Genomic DNA, 20475 nt, shown 5'->3' with positions numbered 1-20475 from the left:
AAATTCTACAGAGTGGCCGATAAAGCTCAGGACAGTGGCAGACATCTCCAGTCATCCTATGACAGAGAAGACAAAGCAGTGAAGATAGATTGGAACGAGCTTGAGATTTCAGACTCGAGAGCTTTGATAGCCCCAGTTTTGTCATGTACTCGCAGATGGGTGGATGTACAACATCAAAAGTTAAGAGAGCAGAACGTACCGATGACTTTTACTTTGGAGGAAAGACCAGAAGAAGGAGGAGCAAGCGCAAGTGAGGGCAATTCTCATCCTAGAGGCGCAAAGAGGAAAGAAAGACGTGAGAAAAGGGAACCCTCCAAGAAGAAGCAAGAGGCCAATCGAGATCGCTCATCAGGTACATCATCCAGACATGAAAAAAAGGACAAGTCAAGTTGAAGGACAAGAGAAGATGGTGCTTGAGGTTGATGAATCTATGGAGTCAATGGTACAAAATGATAAACTTGAAAAGGGGAAGGCACCTCAGCATTCATCAAGTCAATCTCCCCAAGTCAATGAGCTACATGAAGAAAAGAATGATGATGAAGTGACGTCTCCTCTCCGAGAAGATGAACCATTGCTTAAGGAAATACAAGTTAAAGAGTCAAGATCTGCCATTCCAGATTGGTTGAAGGAGAGACTGACCAGGGTGATTGTGATTGATGATGAAGATGATGTAATTGACTTAGAGAGCCTTATAGGAAATTCTCAGGAAGCAACAGAGAAGAGGAAGGCCACCAAGATGTCCAAGATGATCAGAGATGAGACAGGGTCCATGAAGTTGCAGATAGCTACACCAGTAGTGGACAAGTATGAAGGTGAAATCCTTGCAGAAGAGTATGACGTAGAAACATTTGAGCTTGGTCCACTCACTGCTGAGCAGGCACTAGATGAGGCGACCGATTCATTTGAAGTACTTAAAGACAAGCTTAAGGAAGAAATGGAAAAGAATAGAAAGCTTGAGAGAGAGGTCGGTGCTTGGAGAGGTTACTTTAGCCATCTCAATCAGCCTTTGGGACGTCAGGATCCAGTAGTGTCTCCTGTGCAAGCACTTCCCTTTGAATCAGTTGGCGAGGCAGAGAGAGTCAAGAGCTTGGTTCAGCTTATGAGCTCTTGGATTGACAAATCCCACACAATAGCCGTTGAATTTGCAACAAGAATGATGCAGACAATCCATCGAGCTATCCAGGTCCTTGAGATCGTCCACAACCTAATGATAACAGTAGTCGCTTTCGCTCACACTAGAGATGTTATCATTCCTGTCCTGCAAGTAATCAGACAAACACCAAGGAAGATCCTAGCACAAGAAAAGATAATGGATGGAGGAGTTCATAATTTACTTCAGTGGTCAACTCTTCTCCAGATGAAAGAGGTTCTTTTCGAGGACATCAACACCAAATGCAATCAAGTTGAAGGTGTCATCCATCCAATTCAGGACAAGGTGTTTGAGGTGTTGTGTACCATTCTTGGCAGGAGGATCGAAGTTGAGACAGATGTGGACCTTCAAGAGTTAGAAGAAAGAGTCAAGGTCATCTTTTGCAAAGATAAGAATGTCATCATAGATGAGCAGTGAGATCTAATGTTCACTACTATGCTCTTGATTGAAAAGATCAAAGAACTTGAACCTGGATGGGATACGACTCTTCTCAAGGCCTTTGATCAGGTTATCCATTTGGAGGAACGAATGAGGAATCTTCCCGAGATTCCTATTGCTGAGATTGAAGGAATTGTGTCCAGATTCGTTGCATATGCTAAGAAAGAACATTGGAAAGGGGATAAGGTTCTAGAAGAGAGGTTGTTATGAATGATGTGGCATCTTAATTATCATTGGTCTATGTTCCCTCGATTTTTGTGCCAATTAAATATTTGGCTATGAATTTAATAATGTTCAACTAAAAAGGGAATTTTTTGTAACAAACCCTAATTAGGGTTTAGGTGTCAGAATCTCAGCTTTTGATCTTCTTTTGATCTGGGCCGTTCATTGTAATTGAGGATGCTATATATACCCTCACTCATTTTCATTTTGTCATTAGATATTAGAAATTAGCAGTTAGAAGTTAGAAGATTAGAGCTTTTGGAGAGAAGAAAGTTATTTTATAGCAAGATTGAGCATTGAAGAGAGAATTTCAAGCAATTGTTGTCTATTTTGGCTTTGAGATCAATAAAATATTGAAGTTATGGTGTTTTATTGCAATTCTTGTGGCTATCTTCATGGTTGTTTACTTTCTTGAATCATTCTCAGTCGAAGTAGTATTTAAGTTTGAAGGAATAAGTGTTGGGCTTGATCTTTGGTGAGATTCACGTTCCAAACCACTAGCTTCTTACTGATTGTAAGGACGCCTTGTGTGGTCAACTGGAGAAATTTGGATTGCTTGAACCTTCAATCATTATTGAACTATTGATATGTATCTTCATGGTAGTATCTATAATTCTTGATGATTTGAAAATCATTAAAACACCTTAGAAGATCGCATCAATTTCAGTAGAGTTGTAATTGCTTGGCAATACTGAGATTGGTAGAATCTTACCAAGTTTAGCTTACATTGAGTCATTCTTAGGATTAGATTAGAACCCATCTCTTGCAAACCCTATCTTTTGATCTTTTTTGAGAACTTGTTAGATTTAGGAAAATTCTGTTCCTGCAGTTCGGAAACGTAAGGCTCCTTGAAGAAACAGCATTTACAACGACCACTGGTGCTTATCCACACGTAGAGACCCTACAGCGAAGAACATTGAAGTCACCCTGATTGATCCTTTCTCGCGATATCTTCAGCATTCAGAGACTTTATTCAAGAGAGGATAAGGTACCCTTGGGTATTTTATTCTGTGTTTGATTGTGTACAAAATACACATCAACAGAAATCCAACCCTAAATGGCTCCTCTGTCCATCTCGTTAGTGTACAAGGACCTGGTGATAGACTAACCCTGATCTACTGATGCAGGTTAAGAAGGGGACATTACATTCAAATAGTAGGCAGCAACATGAATATGTTGGTGGAGTTGTTGGTTCCACCTCGGATCAATTATGCGCCATATGGGTTCATATCTGGTCTTGTCTAAACCATACAAGTGCTGAATTGCGTCTTTCGCCTTATCCATAGCCTCATATAGATACCCTATGGGGTTTTTATCCCCATCCACCATCAATAGAACCCTCACCAACGGTTTTGACAATTAGATATGAAAAATTTAAAAAAAATCAGCAAGGTGTAATATTAGAAAATTAAAAAATAAATCATCAATCGAAGTTTGAAAACATACATTGATGATCTCCTCCACGAGTTTGGCAAATCTGTCATAAAAAATGGTCTTCACGACCTTCTCTACTTTAGGCTTTCTAGAATAAGGACTCTTCAACCATCTTTCACTCACAAACATCCGCTTCAAGTTGGGCAATGCACCTAATATGCTTTGTAAGTTGAGGAAATTAGTGGCAAAACGTGTCTCCTGAACTCACAAGATCCTTACCATCAGTGTGTTGTCTCATAAGCTCTAGGACCCATGTGTGGTTGTAGATGTACTTTGTGATTTCCCTTCCATCTTCAACACCATTGTTCACCCAACTTAGTTTCCCTATGTCCTCAAGGAGCAAGTCAAGGCAATGAGCAACACAACTACTCCAAAATAATGTCGGATACCTAGCCTGTAGAAGTTTGTCGGCTGCCACATATGCAGCTGCATTATCGGTTACAACTTGAATAACATTTTGCATTCCCACTTCTGTCACCACCTCATCCAACATGTTGCACAAGGTTTCTGCATTTTTTACTTTATTTGAGGTATCAACTGATTTTAAAAATACCACTTGTCCCCCTGAAGCAACTAGAAAATTGATTAGTGTCTTATTCCTGCCATCTTTCCATCCATAAGATAAATGGTGCAACCATTCTTTTTGCAAATCCTCTTTTGTTGTTCCACTAGTTGTATTGGGTTTTGGACTTCATTTTGCAATAATGGCCTACTCAACTCATAATGACTTGGGGCCTTGAACCCCTTACCTGCCACGGTCAATGCAGTGATCAATTGCTCCCAATATGGACTAGAAGCAATACTAAACAGAATACTATTGTAATACCAAAATCTGGCACATGCCACCTTTGCCCGTTGATGCACTTCCTTATTCCATGAGTACCTTGCAATCTAGGCTTCGTACCAAGAGTGTTATGGGGAAAGAAATAATTAGACATATTGCTGCCCACCCCTAGACTTCCCAATCTTGTAGAACTGAAATCTGTTATTGGGGCTGCCATTACTTTTGCTGTCCTGTTTTTATTTGCCTTCTTTTGCTCATGTTCTGAAAGCCTTGCTTTTGCCTCCCTCTCAACCTCTTCAAGACAATTTTCACATGGCGTAATGTTCATTCCAGTGATCCGTGCAAGGTGATATTCGAGTCGGTGTATGCCACCGGTCATAGATTTCGTGCAATGGTTACAAATAACCTCTCCTTGTGCTGCACCTGGTGTGCCATGTTTCCATAAAGGATCCCTCTTTCTACCGCCAACTCTACTTCCACCACCTCAAGTTGCACCACCTCTAGTTGTAGAAGCCATTGTCTTTTATAAAAATACGAAAGAAACCTAACAAACGAGAGAGTCAACATAAAAAATTTATAACTAAATCACTTGAGTAAATCATAAATTGTGCAAAGATCAAATAGAAACTTGTGTTTTGTCCATAGTGCTGATCTGCAGAGACTTGTTTTGGTCTGTGGGCTTTTTCCTTGTAGGTTTGGAGATGTTTATGTGAGTAGACGAGACATGGGTACTTGCAATATTTAGTATTCCCCTTTATATCCTTACAGAGATGCAATAGCTCTTTCTGGCTTGAAACTTCATGTAAATACATGTGCCCATTTTTAAAAGGTGAAATATTCAGTTTCTAACAATTTTTGATCAATTATAATAGGTGCTGGTGAACTAAGAAATATGGTGATTTAAGAAAAATATTAGGAAATGATTTTTTTTTTGACATTCTTTGCATACAGATTAAACACATTCAGTGGTTAGATGATCCTAAGATTCTTTCCCTGCTAGAAAGGGTTTTGGGCTGTCAATTTGGAAGATCTAGATATCTTTATCCATATTAAATTTTAATAGCTCTCCATGATCTGTAAAATGCGTTACTTCTCTTAGGTTTAGTTGATTTGGTTTTACCCATTGTTACTTAGAATGAGTTGTTTCAGAACTTGCTTTCACACAAAGAGTGGTGATTGTCAACTTCAGAGTTTGATATGTCTGTATATAGGTTAGTTGGCACTTTGGGATGATATGGAGCATCCTAAGGTTGACATAAGACAGGTGCACAAACATTAGAAGTGTAGACAAATATGGCTGTGAAAAGCATTGTCAAGACTCAAACTCTCAATGAATGGGATTTTGACACCAAAAATATTGTCAAACGGAAACCCTTGATGGATGAAATATGAAACTAGATGATTAAATGTGTAAAAACTAATTACAATCGATATAGGTAAAATGGAATTACATCCAAGAAAATACTTTCAGAAATTACATCTTTGTTGAAAAACTCATAAGGGAATTCCAAATACGTGCCCTACTGTCGTTTTTTACTGTCGTCGGTGTCTGCGTGCCCTTTCTCCCATGCAAAAATAAACACGTTATGTCACGGGTCAAAGCACATGTATACCACTAACAAAAAATTAGGATTTCAGTTAAAAACGATTATTTTGTTTTTTAATGGCAATTTTTAATGCATTGACTTGTGACTTTCCACAATTTTTTCTGAAATAGTCGACCCAATTTTTTGCATAAAATCTGCAATGATTTTTTCAACAATTTAATCGGCATCAGTTTTGATTCGTGAGAGATCGCAATTCAGACAATTTTTTGCCAATATTTTCATCTTTGGTAGACAGCAAAAGATCGGTCCAGTTGCATATGCTTTGTAATTATCAAGATCAAGTCATGTCCACAATTTTTTTTTTATGTTGCTTCTCTCAAGAAGAAATTGGGTATGCATGTTCATGTTCAAACTGAGTGATTAGGCCTAAATGAAGAAGTAATCAATTGGAAGAATCTACCACAGTATGATGCATTTCGGAAAAAATGGACTAACCTAACTAATATATAAAGGTGTGACCCATCACACTTATACCTCTTTAGGACCTATATAAGGATAACATGTGTTGTTGTAATATAGCCCTGTGCATAATGAGTATATATGTATGTCCTCTATTCTCTACACCATAGTAGGAATGAGATTTGAGCCCATTTACAGAAATAACTAAGAGCGTGGGATATAGCTTTCTCATTTTGTATGAGTCATTATCCCCTTGTAATTTCCTTGAAAGAAAGTTCTGCATTGCTAGAGCTTGGTGGAGCTGTAATATCCCTTGCCACTTCTGATATAAATTTTCAGACTTCTTGACCCTTGAAGAATTATGTCAAACACTTTGCATATGACTGATATAAAAACTTCAGATTTGCATACTTCAATGGCAATGATATTAAGGCTTGCAAACAACTTCTAAATTGTCTAATGGCCTCCTAGAATGGATTTGCAATAGTTTTTTTGTGGTTTTTAATGCAATAAGATGAATTTAAGTGCAAGAATATTACACCTACAGCTGACTGTAATTTAGACAAACAGTTGGCATGTAGCCTTGAACAATATACAAATGAGATGCAACTGAGATGCAACCTTTTTAGTCCATTTATTTATGAGATAAAGGATTCATTACAATGATCAAATATGTGCCCAATGACCTATCAGCCTAGCATGGAATACTCAGAAATCTGAAGACATATGGCAGCCATGGGAGTCTGCTTACAACTGAAAATAATAAGAACAAATGATGCCAAATGAACCTGATTATAATCGCCAAGGCTGGTGGTTGAAGAAGCAAGCAAAATCCCTTAATTTGGAGCTCTCCTAATGCCAAATCGACTGGTTCTACAAATCGCCCCTGCTGCAGGTAGTAAGGACTGATAACAATTAATTATCAGACGAAGATCTCCTTTAAACCCCTAGGAATGATTGCTGTCCTCTCCCAAGTGTAGCGCTATCTCCCTTTGCCAAGTTCGATGCTTAAATGGAAAGGTATGAGTGAAATCGTGGGAAAGGAGGTGTGGTACGATCTGCTTCAGACTGGTATATCAGCTGCAACTTCACTCCATTCTCTTCGAAAATGCATCAATGGAAATCGCCCTTCCTTCTAGATGATATCGCTGCCTTCAAACCTTTGAAAGGATGCATTCACAATGACATACGAGCAAAATCGTGGTAGCTGGAGGTCTGATGCAAAACTTCTCAGATCTGATATCAAACTCAATTAGCTTAGTATGAAGGACTGAATGTCCCTCACTCTCAAGGCAACCCTTCGGAGGATCTCTCACCCCCACAGTTATGCAGATGGAAGGGAGGTATTGTTCCCTAAGACCAAATCTGCGGACAACCCTTGGCTCCATGACCACAATACAAGAGAAGATAACAAACAACTGATGCTCAACCATGAATTACCCTCTTCTATTTATTCTTTTCATATCCCATCATAAGATTCTTTCTAGAAGATTCCTTCCTTATTGGGTAGGTACACTTTATTATTATTTATTACAGATGTTATTTTAATTGCACTTTTAAAATATTATTACATTATAATTAAAGTGCACACGTTTCATGATACGTGTTATCTCCTTATTTCACCATAAAACCAAGTAGAAATAGAATGTGAAGCCACTATTTCCGCCAAGTCGACCCCTTAATCAAATCCTTGGCCTACGAGGGTCAAATTATATGCCAACCTCGTGAATGTCCACATGCTAAGGAGAAGGGGACTTTACAGGAGCATTGAAGGATTGGGAGCTAGGGTTTGCCAACTTTCTTTCCCGCCCTTTTGTTGTTCGCTCGTTTTTGTCACACAGCTTTGTTCAGTAACAATCTTATATTTATATTTTTGTTTTATTAATGAATTCCTCAAGCTTTTTATGATTGTATTGGTTTAAGATTCCACATACTAGATGATGATTGCAAATATCTTTTTGTTGTGCCTAATATTGAATTGTATAGAACTTCTTGTGCTTTATTCAAGTAAATGTCTTGCAAGTACTATGTGAATTTTTGTCTCAAAATTGGCTTTATGTCTATACATATATGCATGTGTGGATGCGTACCTGTGTATATAATATGTATGCGTGTGTGCACATGAAATCAAACTTGGAAATGCTTCCAATATTATTACATTTCTAAGCTTTTTTCAGGAATTTCAAGAAGTATTCTCAGTATAAATTGGGCTTTTCAGAATGTTCTAAAGTTTCTTATTTTGTCTCAACGAGCCTGTGAATATTTCTGCTCCTGTTTCTCTGAATTTCAAGAAGTTTACAATGTCTAGATTTCACACTTTCCTATTCTAGCCATCCCCACTTCTGATACCCTGTTTCCAAAGTTTTCAAGAAACTTGAGGCAGCTTAGGTTGTAGCCAAAATGGTGAGTGTATTTATGTTTGTCATTGCTATATACCATATAGCTATTTTCAACCTGGAAATGATGGGTGGCTTTTTCTTTATATGTGTGTAGCGAGGATTTGTGTGCTAGTGTCATTGGCCTTAATGACACAGTTGTGGGAGTCTTGGGAGGAGGACAGTTGGGAAGGATGCTTTGTCAGGCAGCCTCCAAGATGGGTGTGAAGGTGGCAGTGCTGGATCCTATGGAAAATTCTCCTGCAAGTGCCATTGCCCATAAGCATGTTGTGGGCAGTTTCAGGGACACTAATGCAGTCCAAGAATTTGCCAAAGAGTATGATTATTTTTTTAAACCTAATAATTATTATGAGAGTAATACCTGTTGTTTGCTTCTTAAATAGTCTTTTGCATTAATGTCTTGTTTTCCATTGCTACAATACATGAACTGTCAATAGGTGTGGAGTACTGACGGTTGAAATTGAGCATGTGGATGTTGAGACATTGGATGTACTAGAAAAGCAAGGAATGGATTGCCAACCCAATCCCTCAACAATTCGGCTTATCCAGGTAAGCAAGTTATGAATAAGTTTTTGACTTGATAGCTTTTTCAATCTTGGTGGTTCAGACAATTGTAGTTACATATTCTGGGCCATGGGATTGCACACTTATTTTAATATGTTGAATTTCCCATTCTAATTATCATGATTTCTTCTTGAAGTGAGTTGTTATGGATGCTACAAAGAGAAATATTGTTTTACTCATCATTCCTGCTCTGCTATTTGAGATTGGAAAATATAGATATGACAACTTAATAGAATTCTATTGAGTTGATGAGTTATTTTCCCAATAATCCGGAGGAACATACTGCTATGAATTTATTTTAGATGCCTTAGAAATTTGGCAAACAAAGAAGAAGTACACAAAATTATCAAACATTTTCATCAATTAACATTTCATGTCTTTCAAGGTTGATGTTGTCGTTGTCACTAAGATTCCTGCATTATTTTTTATTTCAGTAAATGCTTTACTGGAAAATAATTTTATATTATATTCCTTAAAGAAACCCTAATGCTCTGCGAATTTTAATTACTGATAAAAGAAAAAAGCAGCAGCCAACTAATCTGGAGGGAAATGAGCACAAATATTCTTCTATCCTGTTGATGCTGATAGGCTGCAATTTTCACAAAATGGGCTTTCTGGTTTTATAACTAAGGTTATTGCTGATGCCTTTTTGATGTCTGTACCTAGGCCATCAGGGTGTGTTAGCTTTTTTACGGGCTAATATTGATTTTGGTATAGAATTCAACTGACCAATATTTACCAACCTATTTTTAGGAGTCAGGATAGAGATGACGTGATTATAAAAATCTATTATTAGGAGTCAAGATAGAGATAAAGTGACTATGTTGTGATAATGGCAATGTGTGATGTGTACTCTAAGACAGGAGTTGCCTGAGCATTTTTCCATAATATAACCTTGTCCTCTGGCCCTGATGTGCTGCATAGAGTGTAGACATGTCTGATATACCATCTATGACACCCATTTGCAATTGTTTTCCAGAAGCATACATTCTTATGGTGGATAACAGTGATTTCATGGTCTAATTTAAATATTCTATGAATCATGTAGGTCTAATTAACATGCAATATAACTGTGTAAAAAATTGTATTGATATAAGAGAAATTGTTAAAAAGGATGACAGATTTAGAATTTTGTCAACTCTTTGAGAGTCACAACAACTGGGTTTGACGAATCAAATTTCTATTTTTGTCAGTTGATTTGTGCAAATAGTCTAGTGATTGAATCACTAGACTTTTACAAAATTGCTTTTGTGAGAACACAAAAACCTTCATAGAGAAGTATGCACAGAAAAAGATAGTGAAATTCAGTTGATAACATAAGAAGGCTGAATAAAGCTGCTACTTCTGTGGAAAAAGGTAGCCATGAGGGAAATGGAGTCAGTCATTGTCGTGCACTACTTGCCATGGGCTGATAGTCATAGATGGTTGGACTAAATCTGCTTGCTGGATGGCTCCTCACATGACATTGTTGTTAGAACACTTCCCTCAACGAGTTTGTCATCTTCTTCCAACTAGCATTTTATGAGAGAAACAAGGAATTAAGTGCTTGAAGAGTATGATCATTATTTTCTATAATCGCATTGAATCTACAATGCAATACCTCAGGAGTCAATTCTCCCTTGTTTGACAACAACATGAAGATGCCTAAGCAAGGTTGTTTCCATGAAGGGGTTATAAGCGTGTGCTTCCATTATATATTTACTTTGATTGTGAAGGCTTCTTCAATTTCATGATGGATTCTAAGGAGATTTGGGTTGGCCTGTGGGGCTTTTTTAGATTTGGGTATTCTAGTTTTTTGAGGACGGTCATACTTAGGCAAGGTGTGGACATGAGAAAGTACATGGGATGAATGCTAGGAAGTGGATCTAGAAGTTGGAGATGAAATAGCTTTGGGGAAAGTGTTCACGTGTTCATGAGATCAATGTTTGTTGAACACACCAGAGGGCTAAGGGGGGGTGAATCGGTTTGGGCCTCAAAAGTACCTAATTTATGATCTTCAAACTTTAAACCACAACCATATAGTCACAACAGTAATAAATCATGAAAGCATAAAGCACAACAAACACATGAACACCAAATTTACATGGAAAACCCAAGCAGGGAAAAACCACAATGAGAATCAGGCTCACAATATGAATATAATTTATTACATTGTTGCCTCCGAAGCTCATTGCTCTTGGGTGGACTTGCAGAACTAAGGGACACAACCTTAGGGCAAGATACAAGTGACTTGTAGAGCTGAAACACACTATCTCAAGGCAAGATACAAAAAGCTGCTAAGAGACTCATTGCTTTCTGACAAAGAAAGGAATAGTTGAATTGAAATAACAAGATCTCTTGATCATGAAATTGTCCTTGAACCATTGTGTCAAGTGACCAAGATCATGGTGAACATATCTGTCTTCAAACTCTATCTCAAAACTCTGTCATACAGAAGATATTATCATCAAAGCTTTTCACAACTGACTTTCACGTAACCTCAATATCAAATCTACTTGCAAACCACCAATATTTGCTGCTTGCCAATTCACACTCCTTCCATACCATCACTCATACATTCACACTCCTTTATATACAAGATTAATCATTAAAACCCTTAACTAGGTTGGTCATAGATAAAATGAACAATATTACATAAATTTGGCCACTTGGACCAATAACAACCATTGTGTTCCACTCTAGGAGATAAAGAGAACCCAAAAACATCATAGTACATCCCTTTCAAATGATTCCAGTGAACCGCACACGCTAATACATCTTCTAAAGCCAACATCAAATGAAATGTGTAGATAAACATTAAAGCACATTAACTAGTCAGCCCCAAAACAAATCTCCAATGCAAATTCCACAATGCGGATCTACACACGCCATGGTGAAATCCAAAACAATAATCAAACTCATCCTTCAAAGCAAACCCAGTTCAAAAGAATATGATCCAAGTAGGATACAATACCATGGTCAACCGAAAATCAGACTAGTTGATAACACAAACTCGGAGCATCATAACTCCACTTGCCAATCAAATCATCACTTGAAAACTGAACTAGAACACTGCACAAACCACACGAACATGTCCTCCAAACCGCAACACTTGAATCCACATATTTCATAAGCTACTAGGCATTCTCTAGACATGTTCGGACAAACAACCTTATTGTTAGAAAAAACAACCAACTCTACCATTTAAGCAATAGAGGACTTGCAAATTTGATGGTGCAATATATACAGAACATAGACATTATATTCAGAATCATAACACATAATCTTCACATACAGGAGGAATGCAAGACATTCTTCCATTGGGACTTTAAAAACTCTTTCTTGCTTAAATATTGTTTCTTGCATATTGAAACTTCTACTATATCTTCCTTTTGGAAACACTTCAACATCTCCACAATACGAGAACACATAAATGCTCTTTCCTGCATATTGAAACTTCCATTACACCATTTTTTAAACATTTTCACTAGACAACTCAACAATACCAAAAAACTCACATGATAACACAAGATAGGTTGACATCAATGACAACACAGGACATGTTGACATCAATGACAACACAGGACATGTTGACATCAATGACAACAAAACACAACTCAAGTTTCCAACATACTGAGAGGGGGTGAATGAATCAGTACTTAAACAATTTCGTCAATTAGATCAGCAATTCATCAAATGCAATTATCTAACTACAAGAAGAGAAACACAGAAGCACACAACCATAATACTAGATTTACGTGGAAAACCCAACAAGGGAAAATCACTGTGAGAAAGCTTCTTGGATCTACTGTTCAAATCTAGTCTCACAATAATATAAAATAAGATTACAACTTTTAGGGCACCAACCCAAGGAAGCTACAACTCCCTGAAATACAATTGGTAGTACAAAAGAATGATTGATTTTGATGGCTCTATTCCACTTGTCAGTCAACAATATATCTTCTCTGCATCATTAGCTGCTTCCAGCTCACTACCTTCAGCATTCACACCTTTTTCATCCTCTATTTTACTTTTTGAACAAGCTTGATCTTTTATAGATATATATACTCCGCAATATTCGAAACATCAACTAGGTCGGCTTCAAGATAATGTGTGGATGAGACATATATTGTTTTACCAGTCAGCCACATGATATACCCTCTACAAGTTTCCGAAACATCAATTAGGTCAGTTGTAAATGAAACATGTAATGTTTTACCAGTCGGCCACAAAACACATATGTCAAGAGAGACAACACGTTGCAGTTCAAAACAAGGTTCAACTTGGCCCAAAGACATCTAAATACAACCTCTCAAAGTGGCGTGAACACAAAGAAACATGGCGCAAGTATGAAAACCATGTCTTGTCGGTCTATTAATCATTACTGACATAGTGTAATTAACTCTAAGCTTCTTGCAGTGCCAGAATCATGGAGAAAATTCATGTGCTTCAAACCTTGAGCACTTATGAGATATCCACATAGGCACACATAGTAGAAATGCACAACCTTCTATTGGTGCAAGCACACAACCACTTGTACAGGTGAAGACAAAGTATACCAGTTCAATTGTATCACTTTGACACTTTGAAAACTGAACTTGCTTTGCACCAAATTATCTGGAACTTGAATAGAATATACCTTAGACATCTCTTCGTGTCTTTAAAACTGCTTGACCATATTGTTCAGTGTGGTAAAATGTGGAGCATTCCAACTTGCCCGCTGAGATCCTCTACTTTGCCTTAGTACAGTCCGGCACATTGTTATCTCTAACTTTCTTTGCAGAAGGAGTGGTAACTTAAAACTTTGGATATAGCATCCTTTCAGCTCTACAAACTTAACTTCTGAGCCGCAAAACAATATCTTGCTATTCCGAAGAATGTGGACCAAAATACTGTGTTTCTGCCTAGAAGATAAATTGATAATGCCTTAGTTAGCTCCTTTGTAACTTATCACTACGTGCGATACCAAACTGTCCAGATATCACTATAGAAATATTGAAAACATGTCAAAACATGTGTACCCACATCCGCATCTTACTAAGACGTCAGCAAAACACTGACCCATCAAAGTGGATACTCAATCAGCATCAAATAAATGATACTACCCCATCAGCATCAAATCAAATGATATGGTTGTCATACAATGAAACCTCTGAATGAGAAATCACTGTGGAAACCACAATGTGCAACTATTGAACATTGATATGCAACTGCTGAATATGACATGCAATTGTTGAACATTGACATGCCACTTTTGATCACTTAAATACAATTGCTAGATGCTAACATGCAACTGCTCAAACTGGAAAGATCTTTTTCAATTGATCAAGACATTGTTAATCTGTAAGTGGAATTACTCACGCAGACGAGGGCTTTTGTTTTCAAATTGCAATGCACAAGTTATCCATGGATGGAATTGCTCAGAAAAATAGGAGGATTTTTGTCCTGGATTCCATTTTGCCAAAAGGTTTTTCATCTTAGAATAGAATGAATGAACTAAGTTCAATCTTAAAGAATTGGATTTGATGAAAATTGGAATACTTTCTCCCTTGCCCAAACCCTTCTTTTTTAGGCACTTTTGAAGAAATAAAATATTAATTAATTTTTTTAATTTTTTCCCTTTTCTTTCCAAAAAAGGTCTAGGAAAACTTTAAAAAATAACATCACTTTGTTCCCCATGCTTGGGGACACTTTTTGGTTTCTCTTTTAAAACAACTTTTTTAATAATAAAATGTAAGATGATTTTGTATGAATATAACTTAAAAGCTACATTTTGGACAACTTGAGATAAATTATTAAATTATTTCCCTTATATCACCCAAATAGCCTATGGGAAATAAAATATTAAGCTAAGGGTTTTCCGACTAGCTAAACTTGGAAAATGGGACATAACATACATTGATGTGGTTATGATGAATTTGCTAAAATGGCCGTGTTCCCTCTTTATGCTAGACTTTTTTTTTCTTCTTGAACTTTCCTTCTCTTGTAAACCTGAAACTCTGATTGTATACTTTTTGTTGACTTTGATTTATAGAGTTGGCTAGTTTTTTGGTGCTCTTAGTGTGTGAATTAGTGACAAACATTTGATAATATATGGCCTGTGGTAGAAAAAAAGAGTTTGGAACAATAAATAAACACATTCTCTGAATCTTTTTTGATAGGCTACAAATCCATATTGAGTGGATTTGCATAGCTTGCCATTGGGATTTTACATATTGGAAAATATGTAAAGATCCTAGGGTTTACAAATATTATTGCAATCAGATCTGGTAAGGTATAACTCAGAAGTAGCTTTGTAAATATGGAATTAAGACATGAAACTGAACACCAAGGTTGAAAGAAATCAATGACTACTTGTCTTTTTTTTTCAACTTCATACAAGGAAACAATATCACCAATCCCCGCTTATATTTGCAAGAAAAATGTTGACAAAATTGTCCCAGAAATAACCAGAGGTCGGAGCCATGAAAGTACAGAATCACTTGCTGCTGATAGTGAAATACGTTGACCAGATTAAGCCTGATTTCTGAGTTCTGATCTATAACACCAGCATAACTCTCCTAGGAGGCAGGGTTCACACTTCACATTTGCCCTAGATTCAGGTGTGATACCCTCAATTGGACAAATCCACAGATAACTAACTCCCAGGTACTCAGATCTGTGCCTTGTTTGCCCATGCTTAGCCTGATATAGCCCAGCAATTATCCTAAGATCTGGCTGAACTCCATCACAATCTGCTCTTGGCTTGGAAAACTCAGATGAATTTAGTGTGCCTAGGGTTTCCTGAACCTTCAGATGAGTCTTCACAGCAGTCCTTCACCACAGCACTCCAGATCTGCCCTTGATGTGGCTCAAAATCTGCCCAAAATCCCCCAGACCTGTGCAGGAATGCAATAAAATAAGGAAATTGCTGATTTGGGAGTGAAAATGGAATAAGGTAGGTTAGGGTTCATCTAACCTTCTTGCAACAATCAGGGTTTTGTCCTGATAGTGTCACAACTTGTGAAAAGTTTCTAAAATCACTCCATCATGCTCCAATGATCAGCACAAAACTCACTTAAATAGCAGTTCCTACCCCTTTTGACACTTAGTTAGAAATCACACATTTTAGCCTCTTCTATCACTTTTCTCCCCTCAACCATATCTTTGTTCAAACTCTTTTATTGCCTTGCCTGAACGTTTAAGAGATCTTATTGTTGGCTTTGAGAGAAAATTGGTTAGAGTTAAAAAATACACAAAACAAAGCACAATGCATGAGGATTTGAAGAAGAGGATCAATGTTTTTAGATGAAGAATGACTAAGTATGAAAAAATTCATATGGGTACAACACATCTCAAACTAGTTGAAGGGTGTTTACAAAATTTTCACCTGGAAATTTGAAAAAAATATTGTCGTCTTGGTTTTTCTCTTCATAAACAATAATATATAGACCATAGATCTAAAATTTGTTAGATTGTGATTACTTTGAATTTTACAATAGGGTGAGTAACTTGCCTATGACTTATGACCTATTTGAATGGAAAAAATTACAAATTATTGTATGATTTTCTTGTTGGGATTCACTTAGACCTATCTAGTCTAACAAGAAGATTTGGAAACAAAAAAACCTACGCAAAACCTGAAATTTTTACTTTCATTGTATTTGTGTCTTCAAAAATTTGAATTTGAACCATGTGAAGTGACTGTTGGGTGATTGGGAGGATTTATAAATGGGTGGAATGTGATTTAACAAGCGTTTACTTTGGTTTTAATTTCTTTTTCCTTTCATATTTTAAGATCTTGTTGCTTACTTTTTCCTTTTAATGTCTAGAATCTAGATTCTCTATTGTGTTCAAGGTAAGGGATTATGCAAGATGACAAAGACCTTGCATGAAAACATCACTAATTGGGTGCCAGAAATGGTAAGGCAAGTTGTAATTATAATGGGTTTAATTATAATATGAGAGGAGGTATTAATTGCCTCAAATACTAGCTTGCTCAAATGGTTGGTTGAGATGTTAAGTTGTGTGTCCAAGTGGAGGAAGAAGTGCAATGAAAAATGAATGCACTACTTTAAATCTATGATGAGAAGAAAATTGGAAGAAAGAGGATGAGGGAAGCAGTTGCATTAGCAATGAATTACAAGGTACCTTGATACATTGGGATACTCTTTTGATGGTCCATGGATTTGATGTTCCTTCAATCATATGTAAGGAAGTTCAAGCTTTATTAATTTTTCTAGCTTCTTCAATATTCACAATGTTCTAGGTGCACAATCTTCACTTGAAGATATTACTAAGAACTAAGAGAAGCTCTAAAAGCCGAAAAAATACACACCTAATAGTAAAGACCAAAAGACAATATGTTAGAAAAAGGGTTTAGGATTTTGTCAGATGGATGGAGAGATGATATAAATAGGATCCCAATCAACTTTCCAGTGGATCACAATGGCATAGTTATGTTTTTGAAGTCCATAGATACTTCACATAGTCAAGAATGCAAAGAATTTGTGCATTTTGTTGAAGGTAGTAGTGCAAGAGGTGGGAGTGAAGAATGTTGTTCAATTTGTCACTACTAGTGCATGCCACTATTGTTTCGGAGGGCTTGCATTGCTCATGTTATTAAATTAATGTTTGAGGACATTGGGAAGATTTGGTTGGTCAATAGTGTGGTTGAAGATGTTAGGAACACCACAACATTTATCTACAACCATACATGGGTGCTTAGCATATGAAAGGAAGAAAACCTGTGTGATCAAGTCTACACAATTTCCAACAAACTTCATCACTTTGCAAAGCATTATAAGGTATTATCTTCTCTCAAGCATACACTTTTAAGCAATTGGTGTCTGGAGTGTAGATATTGCAAAAGGCAAAGCGAAAAAGGTCACATACACTCAATGGCATTGTTCCCCAAGAGTGCAAAAGAGATATTGAAGGTGACTTATAAACTTATGGTTTATGAAGTTTTAATTTGTTGGTTTTGGGTGACAAAGCCTCTGGTCAAGGTCTATGAAAATAAAATGCTGATGAGTTATCTTGATTTGGCCACAAAGGCCATATTGTATTATTATAGTGGAAACATTAGAAAATATGAATCCATTTGGCAAATTTTTGATTGCAGATGAACCAAAGAAGCCCACCAGCCAACATGCCATAGGGTACTTATGCTTAAAATTGTCCTCTCTAATTCCTATAAGGTGGATGAGGTGGTTATCGTGGGTCTTACCTCATGCATAGAGAGAATGACACTTGAAAGCCTTGGTACACAATTTTAGATGAGTTGCAGGTCTACAGTCTATGGAAGGGAGGTTCTTTTCTTTATCTTGATTTTCCAGTGTTACCCGGGGATGCGTTTCCGGCATAATTTGACTTGTCATGGAAACGGGGATGTCCTGGAAACTTGGAACTTTCGGAAACCCATACTCTGGCTGTCCCATAAAATTAATGATTGAATTTTGATTATTTGTTTGACTTCCACTCTCATGCAAACTCTCAATTTAAATTATTTAACACAAACGTTATATGTTAAGGTTTTATAATGTATATAAGCATGCTTTATCCATGTTTTATACGAATATTTAAAATTTCCCTATATATATTAAATTTTTCCTATTTTTTATGTACCTGTCCCCACTGCCATCCCCTGCTGTCCCCTGCTGTCCCCTGCTGTCCCCTGCTGTGGGAAAAAAAATCCACCCTGGAAACCCGTTTCCCTGTCCCCCCGTTCCCCGTTCTGGAAACTCGGGGTAACATAGTGATTTTCAATGCATTCAAAGGAGAGATAAAAGAAACCGAGTTCTCAAATTATACACTTCTTTGATAAATGCAATTTTAAATTAATCCTACAAAGTTTACTTAATACATATAATTTTTTTGTTGTTTTATTTGTATATTTATGGTGGGAAGATTATGGTGCTTGAACAACAAATCTTCAAGAGCAAGTTATTTGTTTTGTGTTATCCTTGTAGTGCTTTAGGTGTGAGTGCAACTAGAGCCCATTTGAGAGCATTTACAGAAAGAAGAGAAACAAGTTAACCCAAGTGCCTTCTACCGACCTTGGTTTTGTCCAATATAATGTTCACCTTCACACAAAAAAGATGGAGAGGAAGGATTCTCATAATGCCATCTACTTTAATGACGTTGATCCATATTCATATTTGATTGCTAAAGATGTCGATGTAATGTTCAATGACTAAGATCTTGCTGAAATGGAGAGAGAAACAGCAAGGTTGGAAGCAAAAACACTAGAAGATGACATACTTAATAATCCCTTTGGAGAATGGTTTTGATTTACCTTGTAGTTTGAGGTTGAATATTACTGCAGTAGTGCAATATTTGAAAATTTGAATTTTGAGCCTTTGAGTTATTTGACACATGTAATAATTGATGCATGCCAAACTGATAATCAAAATAGATGAATGTGTTCTCTAAATTCATTCCTTGTGCAATTTTTTTTTTTGCATATTTACATAATCTATTTTATTTGCTGAGTTTGACTCCGAATGAGGTATTTGCAACTCCAAGTTTTAGTTGAGTTCAAGTGTTTGAACTATGATATAGACATCAAATCTGTGTTCCAAACAGTTGATTATTATTTTGTTTATAGGACAAATATTTGCAGAAGATTCATTTTCGTGAACATGATGTCCCCCTCCCAGATTTTATGCAGGTACGATTATTAGTTTTTCATATCATTTAGTGTTAAGGTTAGGGGATATTAACTTTTGTTCTATTAGGTTTTGTAGCTCTTGAAAACTTTGTTAAATTGATAATGCACTTGGTTGCAGATTGACTGCTTTGAAAGTGCAAAATTAGCAGGTGATTTGTTTTCTTATCCACTGATGATAAAAAGTAGACGCCTTGCTTATGATGGCCGAGGCAATGCTGTTGCAAGCTGTGAAGAGGATATAAGTGCAGCTGTTTCTGGTAAGGTGTATTATTATATATTAATCAGTTATTGTCTTGGCCATGCATAATACAAAGAAATTCATTGCATCTACTATCATACAATTGAGTCCATGGCTCATTGATCTCTATTCTATGTCGTGCTATATTCTTATTGTCAATACATTAACAATATCCTGCAGATTTCAATATGGTTGTGTACCATTTAGCTTGGTGGCCATTTTTACAATTGATTTTCTACTTGATATTCTATTTTATCTTATTTGAGGAATTGAGTTGTACATTCCATATCCCTTTGCCCCCAGATTTCACAGTTGATATTATTTATTAATCCTGCTGTGTATCTTGCCACCTATGCATTTGATGCTCTGTGAGTTGCTTTTCTTCTCACTTGTGAGTGATTAAGTAGTGGATGTCCACTGCATAGGAGGTTTTCAATTCAAGGGACATGTATTCATTAGGAAAAGTTGGGGCCAATGTGTTTTCTTGGGTATTATAAAAGTTGAGATGATATTAATTAGGATGAAGCTCACAGCTTGGTGGTCTCTGGCATTTTGATGTGCAAAGTCATAGGATTTGTATCTTGAGGCTTTTTCCCGAAAACATCTGCTTTTT

At 36.8% G+C, this 20475-nt stretch overlaps 1 protein-coding gene across 1 annotated transcript in view; it reads left to right on the top strand.

Moving 5' to 3' along the window:
* LOC131049869 (phosphoribosylaminoimidazole carboxylase, chloroplastic) overlaps positions 1 to 20475 on the top strand; it is a 174272-nt gene that overhangs the window by 37772 nt on the left and 116025 nt on the right. The window contains exons 2-5 of the mRNA XM_057983951.2: positions 8528 to 8746; positions 8868 to 8979; positions 19562 to 19624; positions 19743 to 19881. Of these exons, the coding sequence (XP_057839934.2) occupies positions 8528 to 8746; positions 8868 to 8979; positions 19562 to 19624; positions 19743 to 19881 (533 nt within the window). The remainder of the gene's footprint in view (positions 1 to 8527; positions 8747 to 8867; positions 8980 to 19561; positions 19625 to 19742; positions 19882 to 20475) is intronic.

This window comes from Cryptomeria japonica, chromosome 2 (genome assembly GCF_030272615.1).
Source record: "Cryptomeria japonica chromosome 2, Sugi_1.0, whole genome shotgun sequence".
Lineage (NCBI taxonomy): Eukaryota > Viridiplantae > Streptophyta > Pinopsida > Cupressales > Cupressaceae > Cryptomeria > Cryptomeria japonica.
The sequence above is the reverse complement of the archived record's forward strand: the minus strand, read 5'-3'. Positions and strand labels throughout refer to the sequence as shown.